Source organism: Phacochoerus africanus, chromosome 15, assembly GCF_016906955.1.
Source record: "Phacochoerus africanus isolate WHEZ1 chromosome 15, ROS_Pafr_v1, whole genome shotgun sequence".
In the NCBI taxonomy this organism is placed as follows: Eukaryota; Metazoa; Chordata; class Mammalia; order Artiodactyla; family Suidae; genus Phacochoerus; species Phacochoerus africanus.
In genome coordinates, this window is record NC_062558.1 from 92,875,604 (window position 1) to 92,899,283 (window position 23,680).

General features: G+C 39.1%; 1 protein-coding gene across 1 annotated transcript; it reads right to left on the reverse strand.

The window, feature by feature from the left end:
* Positions 1 to 1,103: 1,103 nt before the first annotated feature.
* ZNF487 (zinc finger protein 487) lies at positions 1,104 to 23,570 on the reverse strand. Its single transcript, XM_047762671.1, is given in 7 exon segments — positions 1,104 to 1,153; positions 1,156 to 1,382; positions 17,810 to 17,866; positions 18,125 to 18,265; positions 22,881 to 22,951; positions 22,953 to 22,983; positions 23,503 to 23,570. Coding segments are annotated over 7 exon segments (645 nt in total).
* Between the last annotated feature and the right edge of the window lie 110 nt (positions 23,571 to 23,680).

A 23,680-nucleotide genomic window follows, 5' to 3' on the forward strand; every position in this document is an offset into this window, starting at 1 on the left:
CACCGCAGGTGCAGCCCTAAAAAGACAAAAAGACCAAAAAAAAAAAAATTGAAAAATGGGCAGAAGACCTAAATAGACATTTCTCCAAAGAAGACATATGGATAGCAAACAAGCACATGAAAAAATGCTCAACATCACTAATTATTAGAGAAATGCAATTCAAAACTACAATGAAGTACCACCTCACACTAGTCAGAATGGCTATCATTAGAAAGTCTACAAATAAATGCTGGAGAGGGTGTGGAGAAAAGGGAACCCTCTGGCACTGTTGGTGGGAATGTAAATTGGTAGAACCACTATGGAGAACAGTATGGAGGTACCTCAGAAAACTAAATATAGAATTGCCATATGATCCACCAAACCCACTCTTGGCCATATATCCAGACAAAACTTTCCTTGAAAAAGATACATGCATCCCTATGTTCATTGTAGCACTACCCACAATAGCCAAGACATGGAAACAACCTTAATGTCAATCAACAGATGAATGGATTAAGAAGAAGTGGTACCTATACACAGTGGAATACTACTCAGCCATAAAAAAGAACATAATGCCATTGCAGCAATGGAAATGGATGGAATTAGAGATTCTCATACTAAGTGAAGTGAGTAAGAAAGAAAATGATAAATTCCATGATATCACTTATATATGAAATCTAAAATATGGCACAAATGAACCTATTTATAGAACAGAAACAAACTCATGGACATAGAGAACAGACTTGTTGTTGGCAAGGAGGAGAGGGAGGGAGTAGGATAGACTAGGAGTTTGTGGTTAGTAAATGTAAACTATTGCATCTGGAATGGATAACCAATGAGATCCTGCTATATAGCACAGGGAACTATATTCAATCACTTGTGGAGGAACATGATGGAAGATAATATGAGAAAAAGAATGTGAATATATCTATGACTGGGTCACTTTGCTGTATAGCAGAAATTGACAGACCATCGTAAATCAACTATAATAAAAATTTTTTTTTTAATTCACAGTGATTCTTCCTTGCAAGAGTTGTCTAATGTACAAAAAGGTTCAAATCATCAGAAAAGGTTTTCACACGTTCATTATATTCACAGGGCTTCTCCCACGGGCATGCTCTCTTTCAGGTAATGAAGGCTGCCTCCTTATAAAAGGCTTTCCCACATTCATTTATTCAAACAATTGCTTTAGAGTTTGAATATCCTGATGTTGAAAGAGGTCTTCATTTTGACTGACAGCTTTCCCACTTCTACCATATTTAAAAGGTTTTTCTCTGGCATGAGAATTCTCAGGCTTTGTACTAAGAAGCAATTTCCCTTGAACACTAAATTCGCCGATCTTCTTTACAAAGGAGTTTCTGTTAGTGATAATTAATTCTGAAATATTCAAATTCATTACAGAAGTTTTAACAGGTATTTTTCTCATTGGAACAGGCTTGTGTCTATATTAAATGTTTTTCCTAATACACTACTTCTCTCCTTAGTATTATTTTATTGTTGACAAAATCAATTTCCCATAAATGCTAGTCTTGGTTTTCCTGGCTCTTTTCCATCAGGTCATCAACATTCCAGAATTCTAGAAATAAGAATAACTTATCATAGCTTAAAAATGTTAACACATTTCATGTGGAAAGGGGACTTAATATATAAATGTCCTGGGACAGCCCAATCTTCTGGTCTGAAAGTAATTTTAGGAGCATACTCCTCACACTCCTGTGGCATGTGGACACTCCCATGCCAGGGATTGAATCTGCACCATAGTAGTGACCCAAGCTGCTACAGTGACAACGCCAGATCCCCAACCCACTATGCCACGAAAGAATTCCTATTTTAGTTTGTTTATATCATGTCAAAAAAAAGAGAGTAGACTTTGAATGTTCACATTTTTAAAGCACAGTGGAGTACTATTTTCTTATCAAATTAGATGGTAAAGTACTGTGTATACTAAGCAATGGACACGAGAGCTGTGCTAAAAGGAGCACCATGTAAGTTAATATCACCAAACTAAGCATTCAACAACTGTATTCCCAACTCACAGCCAAGTACCAGTCAAAAGAGTTTGATAATAAAACATAATATCTCATAGTAGCAAAATTTCTTCACAAAAAAATTAAAAATTAAAATGAGGTTGCAGAGTTCGTGTTGTGGCTCAGTGGTTAACGAATCCGACTAGGAACCATGAGGTTGCGGGTTCGATCCCTGCCCTTGCTCAGTGGGTTAAGGATCCAGCGTTGCCATGAACTGTGGTGTAGGTTGCAGACGCGGCTCGGATATGGCGTTGCTGTGGCTCTGGCGTAGGCCGGTGGCTACAAGCTCCAATTTGACCCCTAGCCTGGGAACTTCCATATGCCACGGGAGCGGCCCTAGAAAAGGCAAAAAAACAAAAGCAAAAACAAAAAAAAAAGAAAAAGAAAAAGGCAAAAAGACAAAAAAAAAAGAAAGAAAGAAAAGAAAATGAGGTTGCAACCAAAGTGACTCATGTCTTAGCAAAGCAAGGAAGCCACTTAGCAATGGTGAATTAACTTGTATTTGATAAAACTAGCTAAATAAATGTATCCAGAAGTTTCTGTCGTGGCGCAACAGGATAGGCAGCGTCTCTGTAGCACCAAGACAGACTCAATCCCAGATGGGTGCAGTGAGTTAAAGGATCTGGCATTGCCACAGCTATGCCATAAGTCACAACTGAGCCCAGGATCTGATCTAGCCTAGTAACTCCACATGCCATGGGGTGACCAAAAAAGAAAAAGAAAAAAAGCTCATGAGTCAAAGATGACATCAAACAAAAAGCAAATAAATACATAGAAATTATTTTTTTAAAAAATAAGAAGAAATCTATCTAGAGAAAATTAACTTGTTTTATTATAAACTTTAGAAGAGTTGCTCACAGAGTCAATGGCACTGGAAGCAACATCAATACTCAATTTAAAAACAAGGCAAATAAGTTTCCATCATAGCTCAGTGGAAACGAATCTGACTAGCCTCCATGAGAATACAGGTTCCATCCTTGGCCTTGCTCAGTGGGTTAAGAATCCAGCATTGCCGTGTAGGCCAGCAGCTACAGCTCTAATTTGACCCCTAGCCTGCTAACCTCCATATGCCATGGGTGTGGGCCTAAAATGACCAAAAAAAAAAAAAAAAAAAGGCAAATGATCAAGTGACTTTCCTTGATATATATTCTTTTTCAGATTCTTTTCCATTATAGGTATATATATATGTATGTGTGTGTGTATATATATATATTTATGTGTGTGTGTATAACTGAATCATTTTTCTGTATATTTGAAACTAACACAATATTGTAAATCAACTATAGTTCAATTTAAAGAAAAAGAAATAGAAGATGAATATCTTGACTTGCCTTTCCACGGAGTACTCCAATGGCTTAGCAATGGTAAAATTTTATAATTTATTTTTAGCTCAAAACTGAAATTGAAATGCTTTTGAATGAGAAGACCATCCTTCAATATCCATTATATCAAACACTGAATAGCTTTGGAAATTAGCTCTTTCTGAAGACATGATAATGTGTCTTAATGAATTCTACCTGAAATTACAAAGTAAAATAGCACTTATGCAAATCTTAAACCACACTAGACATTTCAGTATTATTAGAATCACAAGTAAAGTTAAGCTGCACATTCTGTGCTGTCAAAAGTTAAAGCAAGAATTGAGATCTCGGATTTCTCTCATGGCTTAGCAGGTTAAGAATCCAGCTTTGTCACTGCAGTGGCTTGGGTCACTGCTGTGGTGTGTGTGGGTTTGATCCCTGGCCTGGGAACCTCCGCATGCTACAGGCATGGCCAAAAAAAATTGAGATCTGCATTTCTAAATCTATAGTAGATATATTTCCTAATCTCAAATTACACTTTCAGTGACTTTTTCTAGACCTCAATGTAAATCATATGAAATTTTCATATTTCAAAATCTATTTAACAAGATTCCAACTAAACCTTCAGTTAGAAGTGATTAATCTGCAATGCAATGACAGGCTAAAAGGCAGATACCAAGAGAAGAATTTACAAAAATTCTATAAATGGTTTATAAGTAAGGAATTTGCTAATAAGTTGAAATCATATATTGTGGACTGGATATCAATAATTTACCTATTTGTGTGAAGGATGTTTTCTTTTTCTTTTTTTTTTTTTTTTTTGGTCTTTTTAGGGCTGCACCCACAGTATATGGAAGTTTCCAGGCTAGGAGCTGAATCAGAGCTGTAGCCACCAGCCTACACCACAGCCACAGCAATGCCAAATTCAAGCAGCATCTGCAACCTACACCACAGCTCACAGCAACGCCAGATCCTTAACCCACTGAGTGAGCCCAAGGATCAAACCCACGTCCTCATGTATACTAGTCAGGACAGGACTCCTGAAGGACATTTTCAATGAGGAAATATGCCAAAGCTCATTACACGTTAGCATTAACAGATGACAATCTACCATAGATTTTGATAAGAAACATTAACAAAGAATCCAAATTAAGCAAAATGTTATCAACCCCAAAAGAACTCTATCATTCTATTACTAGACCTACATTGACTAGACTACAGTCAATCATCATTATATTTTAAATTTCATCAACAGGAGTTCCCGTCATGGCACAGCAGAAACAAATCCAACTAGGAACCATGAGGTTGCGGGTTCGATCCCTGGCTTAAGTGGGTTAAGGATCTGGCATTGTCATGAGCGGTGATGTAGGTTGTAGAGACAGCTCAGATCCGGCATTGCTGTGGCTGTGCCGTAGGCCGGCAGCTGTAGCCCAACTAGACCCTTGCCTGGGAACCTCCATGTGCCATGGGTGTGACCCTAAGAAGACAGAAAGATAATAACAATAATAATAATAAATAAGTAAATTTCACCAACAAAAAACTGGTAGAAATTTGTTTTCTTTCTTGTTCAATAAGTACCTACATAACACTCTTGATTTTATCTCTTGGCCCATAAAGCCTAAAATATTGCTGTCTGTGTGTTTTACTAAATATGTTTGCCAATTCCTGGAAATAAATGATCATGCAAAATAAGACATTAAGGTATTTTGGTCCCACATTCATGATGTAAAAAGAAAATTACCTCCCGGAGTTCTCATCATGGCTCAGTGGTTAACGAATCCAACTAGGAACCATGAGGTTGTGGGTTCGATCCCTGACCTTGCTCAGTGGGTTAAGGATCCTGCCTTGCCGTGAGCTGTGGTGTAGGTCACAGAGGCGCCTCAGATCCCATGTTGCTGTGGCTCTGGTGTAGGCTGCTGGCTACAGCTCCAATTCGACCCCTAGCCTTGGAACCTCCATATGCCTCAGGAGCAGCCCAAGAAATGGCAAAAAGACAAAAAAAGAAGGAAAAAAAAAGAAAAGAGAAAAGAAAATTACCTCCTAAGCCATCTTTATAAGCATCCAGGTAAATTCAGGAGCCATTTGGGAGGAAAAATTTATCCGAAAGGTAAAAATAAAATTGGCAATCCACATTAAACATATAGTTCTTCACTTATTAAAAAATGAATAGAAAAAGAATAAGCAGAGATATTTTAGGAAAACCAAGGACAAAACAGTAAGCAATAAAATAATCAAAACAGGAGTTCCCGTCATGGCGCAGTGGTTAACGAATCCGACTAGGAACCATGAGGTTGCGGGTTCGGTCCCTGCCCTTGCTCAGTGGGTTAACGATCCGGCGTTGCCGTGAGCTGTGGTGTAGGTTGCAGACGCGGCTCGGATCCCGCGTTGCTGTGGCCCTGGTGTAGGCCGGTGGCTACAGCTCCAATTGGACCCCTAGCCTGGGAACCTCCATATGCCGCGGGAGCGGCCCAAGAAATAGCAAAAAAAAAAAGACAAAAAAAATTTTTTTTTAAATTAAAAAAAAATCAAAACAACTGAACATAAATAAAACAAAAACCACAGCAAGAAATGAAAGAAAATCTGCTTTTAATTCCAATTTAATGTGTTAAATATAACTCAACATACTTGAATAGAAAACTGACTAAGAATGGACTTTAATCAAAAGAACCATCTGAGAACAAGAAATAATTCTCAAAATTAAAAACAAGCAAACAAAAAAACAACCTTGACTACTCCTGAAACCATGAAACTCCTAGAAAAAAATACAGGAAAATAGCTCCTTGACATGGGTCTTGCAATTATGTTTTTTAGATCTAACATACAAAGCACAAGCAACTAAAAAAGAAAGAAGTAGGAATACCTCAAACTAAAAAACTTCTTTAGAAAAAAGAAACCAACAACAAAGTGAAAAGATAACCTATGGATTGTTAAAAAATATTTAGAAACCATATATCTGATAAGGGGTTAATATCCAAAATAAACAAAGTACACATACAACTCAACAGCAAAACAAACAAAAACTAATAACCCAATATTGAAATGGGCAAAGGACCTGAACAGTTTTCCAAAGCAGATATATAAAGGACCAACGGGTACACGAAAAGATGCTCAAAATCACTGATCATTGGGGACATGCAAATTAAAACCACAATGAGATACACCTTATGCCTATTAGAATGGCCATCATCAAAAAGACAAGAGATGATAAATGCTGACGTAGATATGGAGAAAAAGCAACCCTCATGCGCTGTTGGTGGGAATGCAAATTAGTCTAGCCACAATGGAAAATACCATAAGGAGCCTCAAAAAATTAAACATAGAACTACCATGTGATCTTGCAATTCCACTTCTGAGAATAGATCCAAAGGAAACAAAAACACTAACTCACAAAAAGATATCTGCACCCCCATGGCCTAGCAGAATTATTCACAATAGCAAAGACATGAAAACAACCTAGGTGTCCATCATCAGATGAATGGATAAAGAAGTTGTGAGTTAGAAACAGATATAGATAGATAGATAGACAGACAGACAGAGGTAGACAGACACAATGGAATATTTACTATTCAACCACAGAATATGAGGAAATCCTACAATTTGCAACAACATGGATGGACTCCAAAAACATTATGCAAAGTGAAATAAGTCAGAGAGAGCAAAGATAAATACTGTATGATCTCACTTAACATGGAATCTAAAAAAAATAAAAAGATGAATATAGGAAAATAGATCAGACTTGAGATTACCCGGGGCGCGGAGTGGAGGGAGCAGGAACTGAAAGAAGGTGGTCAAAAGGTAAGTAAGTACTAGGGATGCAATGCACACATGAAGGCTACAGCTAACACCACTGTATGATAGGAAAACCTGTTAGGAGGGTAAATCCTAAGAGTTCTCACCAAAGGAGAAAATTTTGTTTTCTTTTCTCTTCTTTCTTTCCTTTTTATTGTAGCTATATGAGATGATGGGTGTTAGCTGAACCTATTGTGGTAATCATTTCGTTGTATATATAAATCAAACCGCCATGCTGGACACTTTAAAAAGTATTCAATGATATATGTCAATTATTTCTCAATAAAACTGAGGGGAAAAAAGAATAGCAACCACTCCCAAAACTTAACCCAAATGAAAAAGAATGAAAAGCATATCAACATAAACATAATAGTCATAATAATAATAATAATAATAATATTTGAGTTCGACATTACTGTTCAAAAAACTTGACGACTGAATTGTGAAAACCAAAAAGCATATCAACATAAACATAATAGTCATAATAATAATAATAATATTTGAGTTCGACATTACTGTTCAAAAAACTTGACGACTGAATTGTGAAAACCGAAATCAAAATTCTTAACTGAAGACCTGAAATACAATGAACATAAGTGAAAAATATTGTGCAAATCTCCTAAAACATGAAATAAAAGATAGCCAAGTGCTATCACATGAGAGGTCCAGCCTTCTTTCCTGAGCATATAAAAAAGTAACAGGCCACTGGAGTGTGACAGACGAATAGACAACAGGATTTCAGCTACCAAGGAAGCTCTTTGTTCAATTAAAGGACCTGTTACCGAAAGAAAAAAAAAAGTAACAGGGTTCCAGCTTATTAGCTACCACAAAGGTAGAAACTGACTTGCCTTTACTAGCTGTTTGGGAGACACATACTGGAAAGACCCTAGCAGCTTATCTATCAAAGTACACTGGAAATGCACAACCTAGATCATGAAAAGGGATGACTACCTCCACTTAAGAGGAACCAGAATCCTGAGAAAAGAAATCCAAGCTAAGTAATTACTACATAAAAGCAATGGTATTGGCTGACACATCCAGAAGAGCTAACATAAATAATTAGGATTCCAGTAAATTAAAGGGACAGATGGAAAAGAATTAATCATGAGGTAAGTAAATCAAGGTTAGGGTTTCAAAGAAATAGAATAGGAACTCTCAGCCAAGGAAGGGGGTGGAGGCAGGGAGGAAAAGCTATACTGTTGAAGAAACACTTGTGAAAATCTCAGCCCCAAGAATACATGCCCATTAAAAAACTGAGATTTAATCATGAGACTATAGAATGGTTTCCTTCCTCCATCCTTTACCACCACACCTACAAGACTCCAGCATAGTGACAATGAATCATAGCTAAAAGAGCTCTAAGACGCAGACTCTGACTAAGACGGCATTTTTAAGGACTCAGAGTCAAGAAGGGAGACAAAAATAGACACCAGAGGAAACTGAAGGCTTTGGCACCTATAGCTACAACAACCAGTAAACAAAGCCTAAATCCTAAACCAGAATAACACAAACCTTCACACTAAAGGCTATTGGCCTGAGTTTCTATTACCAGATACTTGCCCAGCTTTCAACAAAAAACTACAAGGTATGCCAATAAGCAAGGAAAAAAAAACATTCTTAAGTTGTTTTGTTCTGTTTTTGCAGAATCCAGTATGACACTGATGTTGGCATCATCATACAGAGAATTTAGAATAACTATGATTAGGAGTTCCCTGGTGGCTCAGCAGGTTAAGGATCTGATGTTGTCACTGCCGTGGCTTGGGTCACTGCTGTGTCAGGGTTTCAATCCCTGGCCCAGGAACTTCTGCATGCCTCAGGGGCAGCCAAAATAAAATAAAATAAAATACCTATGATTAATATGTTAAGGACTCTTCATCATAATCATGTCGAGACAAATGGCTTTTTTAAAAGACATTTTAAAAATCCACTAGGTACATCACAATTTAAAATTTTATTATTACCAAAAAAATTACCTTGTTAAAATAAAAAAGGACAGAGTTCCCATCGTGGCACAGTGGTTAATGAATCCGACTAGGAACCATGAGGTTGTGGGTTCGATCCCTGGCCTTGCTCAGCAAGTTAAGGATCTGACATTTCTGTGGCTCTGTGTAGACCAGTGACTACAGCTCTGATTGGACCCCTAACCTGGGAATCTCCATGTGCTGTGGGAGCGGCCCTGGAAAAGACAAAAAAAAGGGGGGGGGGGGGAACACAGTGAGGAAATGCAGTTACACATAAAAAAGAGAAAAAAAATTACTATCCAAATTACATAACAGATTCTTACGAGATTAGAAAAAATAGGAAAAAATATAAACAGAGCAATTCACAGGAAACATATCACAATTGCTTAGTAACACAATTGCTTAGTAACACACTGACAATTCACAGGAAACATATCACAATTGCTTAGTAACACACTGACAGAGACTAGACCAGTCATGGTGTGTACTTAAGGATGGATAGTATGAAGTCACTCTGTCAGCAGCAGCCATTTATGTCACAGGATCTTGGACTCTGTCAACAGGTAAAAGCCAATGGAGTGGAAGAAACATTAACTGATGAACATTTTAGACAAATTAAAATAATCCTGAGATGCTAAAAAGCAGAGGCATACAGACTGGAACAAAAAAGAAAATGAAGTGATGGTGGACTACAGGATGAGCTAGAAAAGACAGATATAAAAAATATTAAGAATTTAAAACATATAAGAATGAGATGACTAACCATATGGATAGGAGACTGAGATGGGAGTGGTTTAGGACCTGCTTTTTAAGGATGGATAGTATGACTGGCTGAGCAGTTGTTAACACTTGACAGACAGTAAAGGAACACAAGTACTTTTATTTTGGATCTGTTGTGTTGATGCGCTTTTAGACACACAGGGACCAGCAGTGATGTGTACAGGAAAGACACTTTTGAGTCCCACAGGTGCTCCTCAGCTACAAAAAGAGAGGATGGGATCTGGGAGGGTCGAGAATAACAAGAAGCAGAGGAACTAGGATAGGCACCTGAGGACAATAATGATTAAGGGGGGCGGGGGGGAAAGCAAAGAAAGCACCACAAAACAGAAAAGCCAACGGGGTTGTGTCAGAGAAACCAACAGAAGGCTCTCAGGAGAGAATGGTCTACAGTGTCTGTGAAGGCACAGAAAACAGCCATCCTCTGAATATAAGTAGTTCACTGTGACCTTTACCAAAAGAGATTATGACAAATGTAAAGGCAGAAGCAAGAATGATCTGAAATGTAAAGCAGAATTACGGACATAAGTGCCAAAGAGTATAACTCTGAAGTATCTATGCCACTCAATAAATGCAGCCTAGTGGGAAAAAGTCATTTACTGAAATAATCAGTAAGGAAATGCACTCAATTATTTCCTACATTTTATCCCTGGATCAAGCAGGAACATCAGAAAACAGTCTAGAAGAGTTGTTGTTGTAGTTCAGTGGGTTAGGGGCCTAAGGACCCAACACTGTATCTGTAAGGATGCATGTTTGATCCCTGGCCTCACTCAGTGGGTTAAGGATCCAGCATTGCAGAAAGCTGCAGCGCAGGTCACAAATGCAGCTAGGACCCTGCATTGCGTGGCTGTGGCATAGGTCAGCAGCTGCAGCTCCAATTTGACCCCTAGCCTGGGAAGCTCGATATGCCACAGGTGCAGCCCTAAAAAGAAAAGGGGAAAAAAAATGTCTAGAGCAGATTGCCACTAACCACATGTGGCAACGGAACACTTAAAATGTTGATATGTGACTCAGGAACTATTATTTTAATTAGTTCAAACTAAATAGCCACATATGCCAAGTGGTTACCATACTGAACAGCATATAGTACAGGACCATCACATTTCAATTCTTTGAAAACCTATATTCACTGAGTTCTCCCTTAGCTCTAGAGCTCTCTGTTTCCACTGAAGAACTGCTTTATGAAAGAGGCTGCATGTTTTTTAAGGAAGTTATTAGAAAGAAGACGGTACATTTCATCATTCACACAAAGGGCAAGAAAGAAACTGTTTTAGACTTCAGTGGTAGGAAGGCTTTATGCCCCATTAACAATATGGTTTCTCTTTATGGAAAATGTAAGTCATTTACCAGATGTCTGTACTTTGCCATGACCTGATCAGAAAGATCAGGAACATGGAGTTCCCATCGTGGCGTAGCAGAAATGAATCCGAATAGGAACCATGACATTGCAGCTTCAATCTCTGGCCTTGCTCAGTGGGTTAAGGATCCGGCATTGCCATGAGCTGTAGTGTAGGTCACAGACACAGCTCATATCTGGCATTGCTGTGGCTGTGGCATAGGCCAGGAGCTGTAGCTTCGATTAGACCCCTGGCCTGGGAACTTCCATATGCCGCAGGTGTGGCCCTAAAAAGCAAAAAAAAAAAAAAAAAGAAGAAGAAGAAGAAAGAAAAAGAAAGGAACAAATTTGCAGCCCAACTTTGATAACTCTCTAAGATCATAAAACTTGTACATATCTATATGCTATAGAATTCTATCATTGATCTGCTGTTTATTACCATTGTTGATTTGTATTTATTTCTGTATTTCCAATCTAATCCTCTAACCCTTAAAAGCCTCACACAAAGCATTATGAATAGAGTTGAAAATAATATAGAAATAACTCACCAGGATTTACTCATTTTCTGCTGGTTTGAGAAAAATGTAGAAAAGTATAAAGGTAGAGCTTGGGAAGAAGGAAATAAGAACCAAGTCAGGAGAATCTGGCCTGCCTTGCAGATCCTGGATTTACCTTTCTACAATGCTCCACAGAATAGGCAGTTTGAATAATATGAAGATAATAACAATGACCAGATACACATTTTCACTGGGTGAAAGTAAACATACACATTCATTGATTACAACAATAATTTATGTCTATGAAACATAAAAAAAAAACCTTAAAATACAATCAATTTATACATTACAAGATACTAACACAGAAACTGTTTTCTTGGAATTCCTGCTGTGGTGCAGTGGGTTAAGGATGCATAGGTCACAGCTGCAGCTCAGATTTGATCCCTGGCCCAGGAACTTCAATATGCCACAGGTGCAGCCAAAAAAGAAAAACTGTTTTCTTTGTGGTTGTTTTTTGTTTGTTTGTTTGTTTGTTTTTGCTTTTTAAGACCAAACCTACAGCACATGGAGGTTCCCAGGCCAGGGGTCTAATCAGAGTTACACCCACTGGCCTACACCACAGACACAGCAATGCCAGATCCAAGCCGCATCTGTGACCTACACCACAGCTCACAACACCACCAGATCCTTAACCCACTGAGCGAGGCCAGGGATCAAACCTGGAACCTCATGGTTCCAAGTCCGATTTGTTTCCGCTGTGCCACAAGGGGAACTCCAAAGAAACTGTTTTCTTTAAGCTGATGTGGCTGGAATTACTGAGGTTGCATTGCTTATCTGTTTTCCATTAGTATAATACTGGAAATATTGAACAATTCACAGAAACTCTGAAAAAGGGAATGAATGCTTTAATGAGTTATTTTTTAAATCTGTCCCAACTTGATTGCAATTTCATAATCTTTTGATAACAAACTGGTTTTAAATGTACATAGGAGAAAACCAAGAAACACTTATGTCTTGATCAGTAACAAAGGGGTGACCTGTAACAATTTATTAACTCTCTCAGGCTTCGCAGGTTTTTAATCTTTCAAATAAGGCAGAGATAGATAAACCTTGTAGACCATCCCTGAACTACCAAGATGTGATTCCAAGTTCAGCGTAAAAGGTTTAAAATATCTACATGCTAAATACATGGATATACAAGTTCAGGATATGGAAAATGTGGGCTATTTGGAGAGTTACTTAAAACTTCCTCTTTTGTGGTGATCTTTCCCCTTCCCCCAGGTTGAGCACCCACAGAGAAGTGGCATTTTCTGTGCAGCCTGCGCCTCACTCACCATTCAAGGCAGCACAGCTCTCGGCTGAAACCTGGTCACGACCTTCCACTTTACAAAGCTGTGATGATTTCTAACAGGACATCTGAAGACATGCTCATTCTAGGGCAGGGAGATCAAAAATTACTTCTGGCCTTGGAAATCTGTTCCTTTAGAGGTCTCGTCTACTTCTGCACTGAAGCTCTTTTGAGGTCTGAGGGAGTTCTCAGGGGTGTTTTCTTACAGGTAGGTTTCTGGTTCGTGCATTTCTTTCCCTTTATCTTCCCACAGAATCACTTTGTTCCCAGGGAAATGGAACTCAGGGCCTATGGGACAAAAGCATTTAGTTGTAATCTTCATACAGGGCCCCCGATTTGGCTACTCTGGAAGGCTGCTTCCAAGACTGCACCTTCTTTAGGCTCAAGCAGGACTGCTGAAACACACAGGCTGGTAAGGTTTGGGAGAAATCCATACCCATGATTGTGGACTCTGAACCCAGGGCTCCACAGGGCAGAAAGGCACCTGTGCCACCTGGGAGTGCTCAGCAGCGTCCTATTAGCAGCAGCAAGAGATCTGGACAACACCTGGCCTTCAGTCCAACTCCTTTACCTGCAAGGTATGTGAACTTGGGTAAGTCATTCATCTCTCCAGACCTATTGTTTGTTGTCTTTTTAGGGCCGCACCCAAGGCATACGGAGGTTTCTAGGCTAGGGGTCTAATGGGAGCTGTAGCCGCAAGCCTACACCACAGCAACAATGGACCCGATTCGTGTCTGCAACCTACACCACAGCTCACCGCAATGCCGGATCGTTAACCCCCTGAGCGAGGCCAGGGATTGAACCTGCAACCTCATGGTTCCTAGTCGGATTCGTTAACCACTGAGCCACGACGGGAATTCTCAGGCCTGTTTTCTTATTTGCTAAAACAAACGATTGCGAAAATTCAAGAGCTACCAAATGAAACCAACGGCTGCTTAATCATTAAACACAAAACGCTACGCCCAATGCTTCACACAGACCTCGTTGGAAATGCAGAGAAGTCCACTGAAGAGCCAGGTCTCCTTCAAAGTGTGGACCCGGGCTGCTTTCAGAGGCTCACTTGCTCAAGGTCACAACCCCTAGTGGACATGGCCTGACAGCTGGCTGCAAATCCTCAGAGCCTGGGTGCCAGGTCACACTCTTCTCCCCCTACCCCCCAGCAGCCCGCCTTTGCACGTGCCCTGCTGCAGAGCCACACTGGAACCCGTCCCGCACCCCGCTCCAACCTACACTCACCCAGCAACCTTCTCAGCTGCGTTGGTCACACAGCTCTGCGGCTAAACCTTGACACAGCACTGCCAACGCCCTGATTCAGCCGAGCTGTGAAACGCTGGCCACGGATACACATGCGCACAGGAAGGCCCACGTGTGCAGCTTCCCATCAACTCCAGCGGGAAGGGTATGCACCTACGTGCCTGGCAGGGAAACGCGCACAAGGCTAAGCATGTGCAGGTGGAACCAGCGCAGCGAGACCCCGAGAAGGCTGGCAGGGTGACATTAACATCAGAAGCGGTGACACGAGACCTGCCCTATGAATAGAAAACGAGGGAATAGCATGGCTTCTCCCAGGACTGGAAAATAATGGTGAATGGGAGTTCCTGTAGCGGCACAAAGGAAAGGAATCCGACTAGGAACCAAGAGGTTGCTGGTTGGATCCCTAGCCTTGCTCAGTGGGTTAAGGATCCTGCGTTGCAGTGAACTGTGGTGTAGGTCGCAGACTTGCCACTGATTCAGTGTTGCTGTGGCTGTGGTGTAGGCCAGCAGCTGTAGCTCCAATTTGACCCCTAGCCTGGGAACCTCCATATATATGCTACCGGTGTGGCCCTTAAAAAGCAAAAAAGAAAGAAAGAAAATACGGAGAATGTTTTTTATTATTATACTTTTTACCAGACCAGCTTCCAAGAATTATACAAAATACACTATATATTATATGTATTATTAATTATATATTAATATATCATGTATAATTATATTAATTATAATTACATATTAAATAATTGCACCATGTATTATATATTAAATAATATTAAATAGTTATTTGATTATTGAATATTAAATACACTATATAATATATATTAAAAATATATAAATATGGAAAATCAGAAAAATAAGCACAAACCAAAAGGAATGATGAACACAGGTTTACTCTCACTCTGTTAGATTAACGTGCTTAACCATTAAACATATAACTTAATAGTTTGCAGAAATGCCATCATATATGATGATTTCTATCACTAACCTTGCAGAAAACATTTTCTTGTACAATATAACCTCTTATTTTTCGCAATGATGAGAAAAATAATTAAGTTCACTCACAACAGCATCACCACCCAATCTGAACAACAAAGAGACTTTAAAAAGGGGCAGGGGGTAGTTCCCATCGTGGCACAGTGGTTAACAAATCTGACTAGGAGCCATGAGGTTACAAGTTCGATCCCTGGCATTGCTCAGAGGGTTGAGGTGAGCTGTGGTGTAGTTTGCAGACGCGGCTCGGATCCCTAGTGGCTGTGGCTGTGGCTGGCGGCTGCAGCTCAGATTAGACCCCTAGCCTGGCAACCTTCATATGCCACAAGTGTGGCCCTAGAAGAGACCCAAAAAAAAAAAAAAAAAAGGCAGCCTTAGGGACCTGACAAACTAAATTTAAAATTTTAACATTCATGTTATCAGAGTCACAAGAGAGGAAAAACAAAGTAGCACTGGAAAAATACTTGAACAGATAAAAGCTAAAAATTCTCCAAATTTGGTAAAGGGCATAAACATTCAGGAAAATGAGTAAACCTCAAACAGGATAAACTTGAAGTAATCTGTATCAAGATACATCATAATCACCATGAGGTTGCGGATGTGATCCCTGGCCTCGCTCAGTGAAGTTTAAGGATCCGGCGTTGCCATGAGCTGTGGTGCAGGTCGCAGATGCAGCTCAGATCTGGCATTGCTGTGGCTTTGGCGTAGGCCGGCAGCAACAGCTCCAATTAGTCCCCTACCCTAGGAACCTCATATGCCACAGGTGCGGCCCTAGAAAAGACAAAAAATAAAAATTAAAAAAAAGATACATCATAATCAAACTATTGAAAACTAAAGATAAAAAAAAAAATCTGGGAAGTATCAAGAGAGCAATGACACCTGACTTATAAGGGAAAAAGTTGAATGATAATAGATTTCTCATTAGAAACTATAGAGTCCAGAAAGAAGTGGTACAAAAATTTTCAGGTCCTGGAAGAAAAGAAATGCCAATACAAACTCCTATAACCAAGAGTTCCTTGGTGGCCTAGCAGTTAAGGATTTGGTATTATCAATGCTGTGGCTCCAGTCACTGCAGTATTCAGGGTCAATCCCCAGCCCAGGAACTTCCACATGTGCAGGAGCAGATGAAAAAAAAAAAAAAAATCCTATAACCAGCCAAAATATCCTTCAGTAACAAAGAGAAAATAAATATTTTTCAAATGAAGGATTACTAAGAGAATTTATCACCCTCAGATCTGCCCTCATAAATGGCTAGAAATTCTTTAAACAAAAATGTAAAATTAAATTTTTTTTCTTTTTTTTGGTCTTTTCCAGGGCTGCACCCACAGCATATGGAGGTTCCCAGGCTAGGGGTGTAACCAGAGCTGTAGCCACTGGCCTACACCAGAGCCACAGCAATGCCAGATCTAAGCCTCATCTGCAACCTACGCCACAGTTCACAGCAACGCCAGATCCTTAACCCACTGAGCAAGGCCAGGGATCAAACCTGCAACCTCATGGTTCCTAGTCAGATTCTTAACCACTGCATCACGACGGGAATGCCCAAAATTTTTTTTTAATTTAAAAATAAAAAGTTAATTTAAAAAATGATTAAGGGAGGACTCAGAACATAGTAAATAAAAAATATGAGTTTAAAACAATAGACTTTCCTTCTCTTAAGATTTCTAAGTTATATTTCTGACTTGAAACACAAATTATAATGTCTGATTATAGTGAGGAAAAAAGGATGTAAAGGGAAGTAAGGTTACTATTCTTCATTCAAACTGATAAAATGAAAGCAAAGTTAATAAGATACGTGTATGTATAATACATAGAGCAACCACTAAAATAGCTATACAAAGAGATATATTCAAAACCTTTTAGATACATAAAAATGGAATTCTAAAACATGTTCCAGTAATCCACAGAAAGGCCAGCAATAAAAACAAAGAAAAAAGAAATGAAATGAACAAATATAAAACTCAACAGTAAAAAAATAAACCCAATTAGAAAATTGTCAAAAGAGGGTTCCTTTCGTGGAGCAGCAGACACAAATCTGACTAGAATCAATGAGGACATGGATTTGGGTCCCTGGCCTTGCTCAGTGGGTTAAGGATCCGTTATTGCTGTAAGCTGTTGTGGTGTAGGTCGCAGACAAGGCTTAGATTTCTTCCTGCAGTAGCTGTGGTGTAGGCAAGGGGCTATAGCTCCAATTAGACCAGTAGCTTGGGAACCTCCATGTGCTGCGGGTGCGCCCCTAAAAAGACCAACAACAACAACAAAATCTTAAAAAAAAGAAAAAAATTGCCCCCTCCTTGAAGGCTTTCCCACATTCATTATATTCAAAAGGAAGCTCTATTTAGAGTTTTGAGTATCTTGATGCTGAAATAGGCCCTCACTTTGACTGATGGCTTTTCCATTTCTGTCATATTCAAAAGGTTTCTCTCGGGAATGAGAATGTGCTTTGTACAGAAGAATAATTTCCACATGGACAGTAAACTCATCAAACTGCCTTACAAAGGAGTTTTTTACTGATAATTAATTCTGAAACAAAATTCAAATTCATCCCATGAGTCATATATACCAGGTATTTTCCTTGGTAAAACAGAGTTTGTGTTCCAAGAAAATGTGTTTCCAGAGTTCCTGTTGTGGTGCAGCGGAAATGAATCCAACTAGGAACCATGAGTTTGTGGGTTCAATCCCTGGCCTTGCTTAGTGGGTTAAAGATCCAGCATTGCTGTGAGCTGTGGTGTAGGTGGAGGACACGGCTCGGATCTGGCATTGCTGTGGCTTTAGTGTAAGCTGGCAGCAACAGCTCGGATTCCACCCCTAACCTGGGAACCTCCATACACCTCAGGTGCAGCCCTAAAAAGCCAAAAAGAAAATGTTTTTCCTAACACACTATTTCTCTCTTTAGTCACTGTTTTGTTGTGGACAAAATCAACTTTCCACCAATGCTTGTTTTCATTTCCCTGGCTATTCTCCATCAGGTCAATTATGCAAAAGTCCAGAAATGAAAATAATTTACTATAGATTATAAATATCAACATATTTCTTATGGAAAGAAGACACATTCATATGTCCTATTCCAGCCCAGCCTTTTGCTGTGAAAGTAATCCCAAGGGCATACGGTCTCATTCCACTAGCTTTGAGAAATAAATAACTTGCAGTAGTGGAAAATGGGGACTCTGGCAACAAAACACAATAGATTGACATTTCAAAAATGTATATTGTGGTGATCATTTTGCAGTGCTTACAAATATCAAATCATTTTGTTGTACATCTGACACTAAAATGCTGTATGTCAATTATACCTCAGTTTTTCTTAAATGAGATATTCAAAAATAGACAATTTGAAATAAACACAAACAACAACTTTAAAATGTCTGAATGACTGCTTAATCTTGGGATGGGGAACCTCACAGGGAACAGAATCAGCCCAACAGCTCAACAAATATTAAGTAGACTCACAAAGAAAATTAATAGACAATGAGGGTAAGAGGAGCTATCAAAAGAACAATTAAATCAGAACATAGTCATTATCTCCAGAAGCAGGAACCTCACTAATGCACATGGTTACAACCTCATTCTCCTCTTTTCTATTCCAAATAATAGCACCAAATTAAACTTCAGTAAGTACACGTTTCCATTAGAGTTGAAAGGAAAACTGTATTGCCTAGGCTATATTTGCATTCTCACTAGGATTACAATGAATAGTAATGTCCAAATGAAGTATACATTCTTTTTTTTTTCCTCTTTTTTCTTTTTAGGAATGCACCCACAGCACATGGAAGTTCCCAGGCTAGGGATCAAATTGGAACAATAGCTGCCAGCCTACACCACAGCTCACAGCAATGCCGGATCCTTAACCCACTGATTGAGGCCAAGGGTCAAACCTGCAACCTCATGGTTACCAGTCGGATTAGTTTCTGCTGCACCACAACGGGAACTCCCTCAAGCTATTCTTATAAGAGACTCAGAGGCACATCTTTATTCTCCTAGCATATTATCATCTAAAACTTAGAGTATGAATTTCACTTATACAATCAATTATCCATCATCTAGAATGCTCTACACTCATCTTATGATTTGTCTAATAATTGTAAATTAATTGCGAAAAGTCCTTATGTCAATTTTCTGCTCTTTGCAATTAAAGGTAGAAAATAAACTTTCTAAATTCTCAACCATATTCAATGAAAACTAAACAAACAAACAAACAACAATAAGGTCTCCAAACTTCTTCATACCATCATTGCAACTGATACTTCAGAGAGCTCAATAAGAAAACTGAAACATGCTGAAAAGCAAAAAAAAAAGAAGAAGAATTACTGTCATGGTGCAGCAGAAAGGAATCCAACTAGAACAATGAGGTTTCCGGTTTGATTCCTGGCCTCCCTCAGTGGGTTAAGGATCCGGCGTTGCTGTGAGCTGTGGTGTAGCTCATAAACGTGACTCGAATCCCGTGTTGCCATGGCTGTGGCCTAAGCTGGTGGCTACAGCTCCGATTAGACCCCTAGCCTAGGAACTTCCAAATGCCACAGGTGTGGCCCTAAAAAGCAAATAAATAAATAAATAAAATTTTTAAAAAAGGAAACTGAAGCATGGAATTCTCTCATGGCACAGTGGGTTAAGGATCTGGTGTTGTCACTGCAGTGGCTGTGGTGTGGGTTCAGTCCCTAGCCTGGGAACTTCCACATACCGTAGTCAAAAAAACAACAAAATTAATTTAATTTAAAAATAAAGAAATTCAGAAACAAAAACTGAGTACACAGGAACCCTGATAGTATACCAAGGTTTAATATTCTACTTTGTTTAATATTTGAAATATATCATTATTCCTTTCTATATTCCAACAATGAAATATAGTTCATTATTTCTTTATATATTTCATATGTACTTTTCAAATACCATACACCTATATTTGTAAAAATCAGACTGACAATATTTAACTTTTAACAAAAGGGTTTGGTCCGTTCAAATGTATTGTAATTACTAAAATATCTAGGTTAGTTTCCTCCATTTCACTTATAGTTTCCACTTGTTCTAATTTTTACTTGCCTTTCCCCTCTTTTTCATTGTTCTTTTTTTTTTTTTTTTTTTAATCCAATGTATTTTAGGAATTCCCATCGTGGCTCAGTGGTTAACAAATCCGACTAGGAACCATGAGGTTTCGGGTTTGATCCCTGGCCTCCTGTAGTGGGTTAAGGATCCAGCGTTGCCATGAGCTGTGATGTAGGTGGCAGACGCGGCTTGAAACTCATGTTGCTGTGGGTGTGGTGTGGGCTGGCGGCTACAGCTCCCATTAGACCTCTTGCCTGGGAACCTCCATTTGCCGCGGGTGTGGCCCTAGAAAAGACAAAAAAAAGACTAAATACATAAACAAATAAATAAATAAATAATCCAATATATTTTAATTTTTTTCTTCTACATTTTCTTCCTTTCAAGAGTTTAGAAGTTATTTTCTTATAGCATTTACTCATTAAATTTTACCATTCATATTTAACTCAACACCTCTTCTAAACAATAAAAGGGTTTTAGAACACGAGTCTGATCAACTGATAAATTACTTACATCATTTTAGAATATTTTTATTGTTTTTATACCCAAAAGAATGAACACTACAGATATTTTTTGACTTACAATGAGGTTATGTCCCCATAAACCTATTGTAAGTTGACAATATCAAAAGTTGAAAATGCGTATACTACACTTAACCTACCAATCATCATAGCTTAGCCTAGCCTACTTCAAATGCACTCAGAATATTTGTATTAGCCAACAGTTGGACAAAATCATCTAATGCAAAGCCTATTTTATAATAAAGTGTGGCACATCTCATGTAATTTATTGATTATTATACTAATGGTTGTATGGGTACAGAATAGTTGTAAGGTTGTTTGCCCTCATGATCATGTGGCTGACTGGGAGGTGCAGCTTGCACCACAATAGAGTATCCTACCACATACCGCTGGCCCATGGAAAAGTTCAAAACTCAAAATACAGTTTCCAGTGAGTGGTTACTGCTTTCACACCATTGAAAAATCATGAGTTGAATAATTGTAATTTGGAGATTGTCTGTATTTTATAGAAATAATATTTGGATAAATTTACCCATATCTTTACTTATTTTCTCCCAGAACTGTTTCTCCTCAAGTTCCCCCATTTGTGTTAAAAGTTAGCTTTACTGGATATCCAGTGCCTAAATAAAAACAACAAACAAACAAACAAAAAAACACCTTTCAGGTTTTCTCTTGATTCTTCTCTTTCTCCAATACCTATAATGCACTCTAACAGCAAATCCTGTTTTGGCTACAACTTCAAAATATATTGAGAATCCAACCATGCCATTTGACTTTCACTATTTCCGACCAGTATAAGGCACTATGAGCCCTCACACTGCTAACTGCCATCCTTGACTTTACTCTTCTCTCCTCTCCACCCCTCTGTCAGCATTTCTACTGTATATCAGTCAGAGACATACATGAATCAGATCAGTACATGCTCTCCTTTGCTCAAAACCTTCCAATGGCTCCATCTCAATTAGAATTTAAGGTGCTTTTGGAGTTACCTGTGGCACAGTGGGTTAAGTATACCCCCTTGTCACTGCAACAGCCCAGGTGGCTGCTATGGCATAGGTTTGATCCCTGGCCCGGAAATTTCAGCATGCTGCAGGTGCAGCCAGAAAAAAAGAAAAAGGATTAAGGCACTTTCAATAGCCAGTAAAGCCAACTGGCCCAAATATCTCTTTGACATCAATTCTAACTCTCTGACCCTTATCTAGCCTGGCATACACTATCCTGTCCTGCACACACTAAACACTCTGGTCTCAAGTTCATGGCACAGGGTATATACCATCTGGCTAGAACATTCAAAATCTACTGCCTCACTCAATTAAAATCTGTGTTAATTATAATATTGACCTCTTGGGAGTTCCTATTGTGGGGCAGCAGAAACAAATTTGACTAGTATCCACAAGAATACAGATTCCATCCCTAGCCTCGCTCAGTGGGTAGGGGGTCTGGCGTTGCCGTGAGTTTCGGTGTAGGTCACAGACACAGCTCAGATCCCGAGTTGCTGTGGCTGTGGCGCAGGCCAGCTACAGCTCTGATTCGACCCCTAGCCTGGGAACCTCCATGTGCCATGGGTGTGGCCCTAAAAAACAAAAACAAATAAATAAAAATAATATTGACCTCAAGGAGGCTCTTTTCTGATCACAATTTCTTAAGTGGCACCACATTTAATTCTCTTTTGCCACTAAAATTCAGTCATTATGTTATTAGCAACTGCATCCCCAGCACATAAACAGACCTGGCATATAGTGGATATCAAATTAATATCTATTAAATGAATACATAATACATGACTAAAAGAAGACAAGTGAAATCAACATAAGAAGAATAATCAAATATCTAAAATTATAGAGGCATAGGTTGGATTTGTGGAAGAAAACTGAAAAAGAAACCATTTAGCTCTTATCTGTGTGATACATGCATCTGAGGCATGAAGGCCAATTATTCTGTCACTTCCAAAGCTCAATTAACTCTAAAAAAATTTCCTAAAAAATGTGAAAGAGAGCAGCATCTGAACTAACTCCCTGAGATGTGATTTCTCCCTAGGTTACAGTAACCTCTATGCTCACTACTCGCCTGGGTGGTTCTGATTTTGGGACTCTTCCTCTAACATCCATGGCTCTTCTCCTTGCTCCAATTTGAAAAATCACCTCTGGTTTGGCAACACAATACCCTGTAAATGGGAAATGACTTAGGACTTAGACAGGTAGCTTGAGGTTCAGGATCTTTAAAGGAGGACAAAGTTATGTCTGCATGAAAATAGGCCCGCTTGAATATTTTGCTGGGAAGAGAACACAAGTGTTCTTCCTAGTGCATGAAAGGAATGAATCACCTTTGATTCCTGAATTTCAAATCTATAAATCAGGAGTTCCCATTGTGGTACAATTTGTGGAAACAAATCTGACTAGTATCCATGAGGGTTTCGATCCCTGGCCTCACTCAGTGAGTCGGGGAGCTGGCGTTGCCATGTGCTGTGGTGCAGGTCACAGACATGGCTTGGATCTTGCATTGCTGTGGCAGTGGCATAGCTCTGATTCAACCCCTAGCCTGGGAGCTTCCACATGCCATGGATGCAACCCTAAAACAAAACAAAACAAAAATCTAATCATTAATCTCTACAAAGGAAACACCTATATCAGCTGCAAAAAAGGAAGCAAATATTATTTGGATCTACAAATTATGCAATCCCTATCCACTGAGATGAGGTGGCTATAGTTCTCTAGCATCATATCCCTGTAGAGTCCTCTGAGCAGGGCCCACATGCTGTCATGAGAGGTCCCAAACCAGACATATTCAAATGAGGAGGACTTTGGGAAATAAATTGTCCCTGTAATCTCTGCATAGAAAACACTAAGGAGGTACTAACAATCTG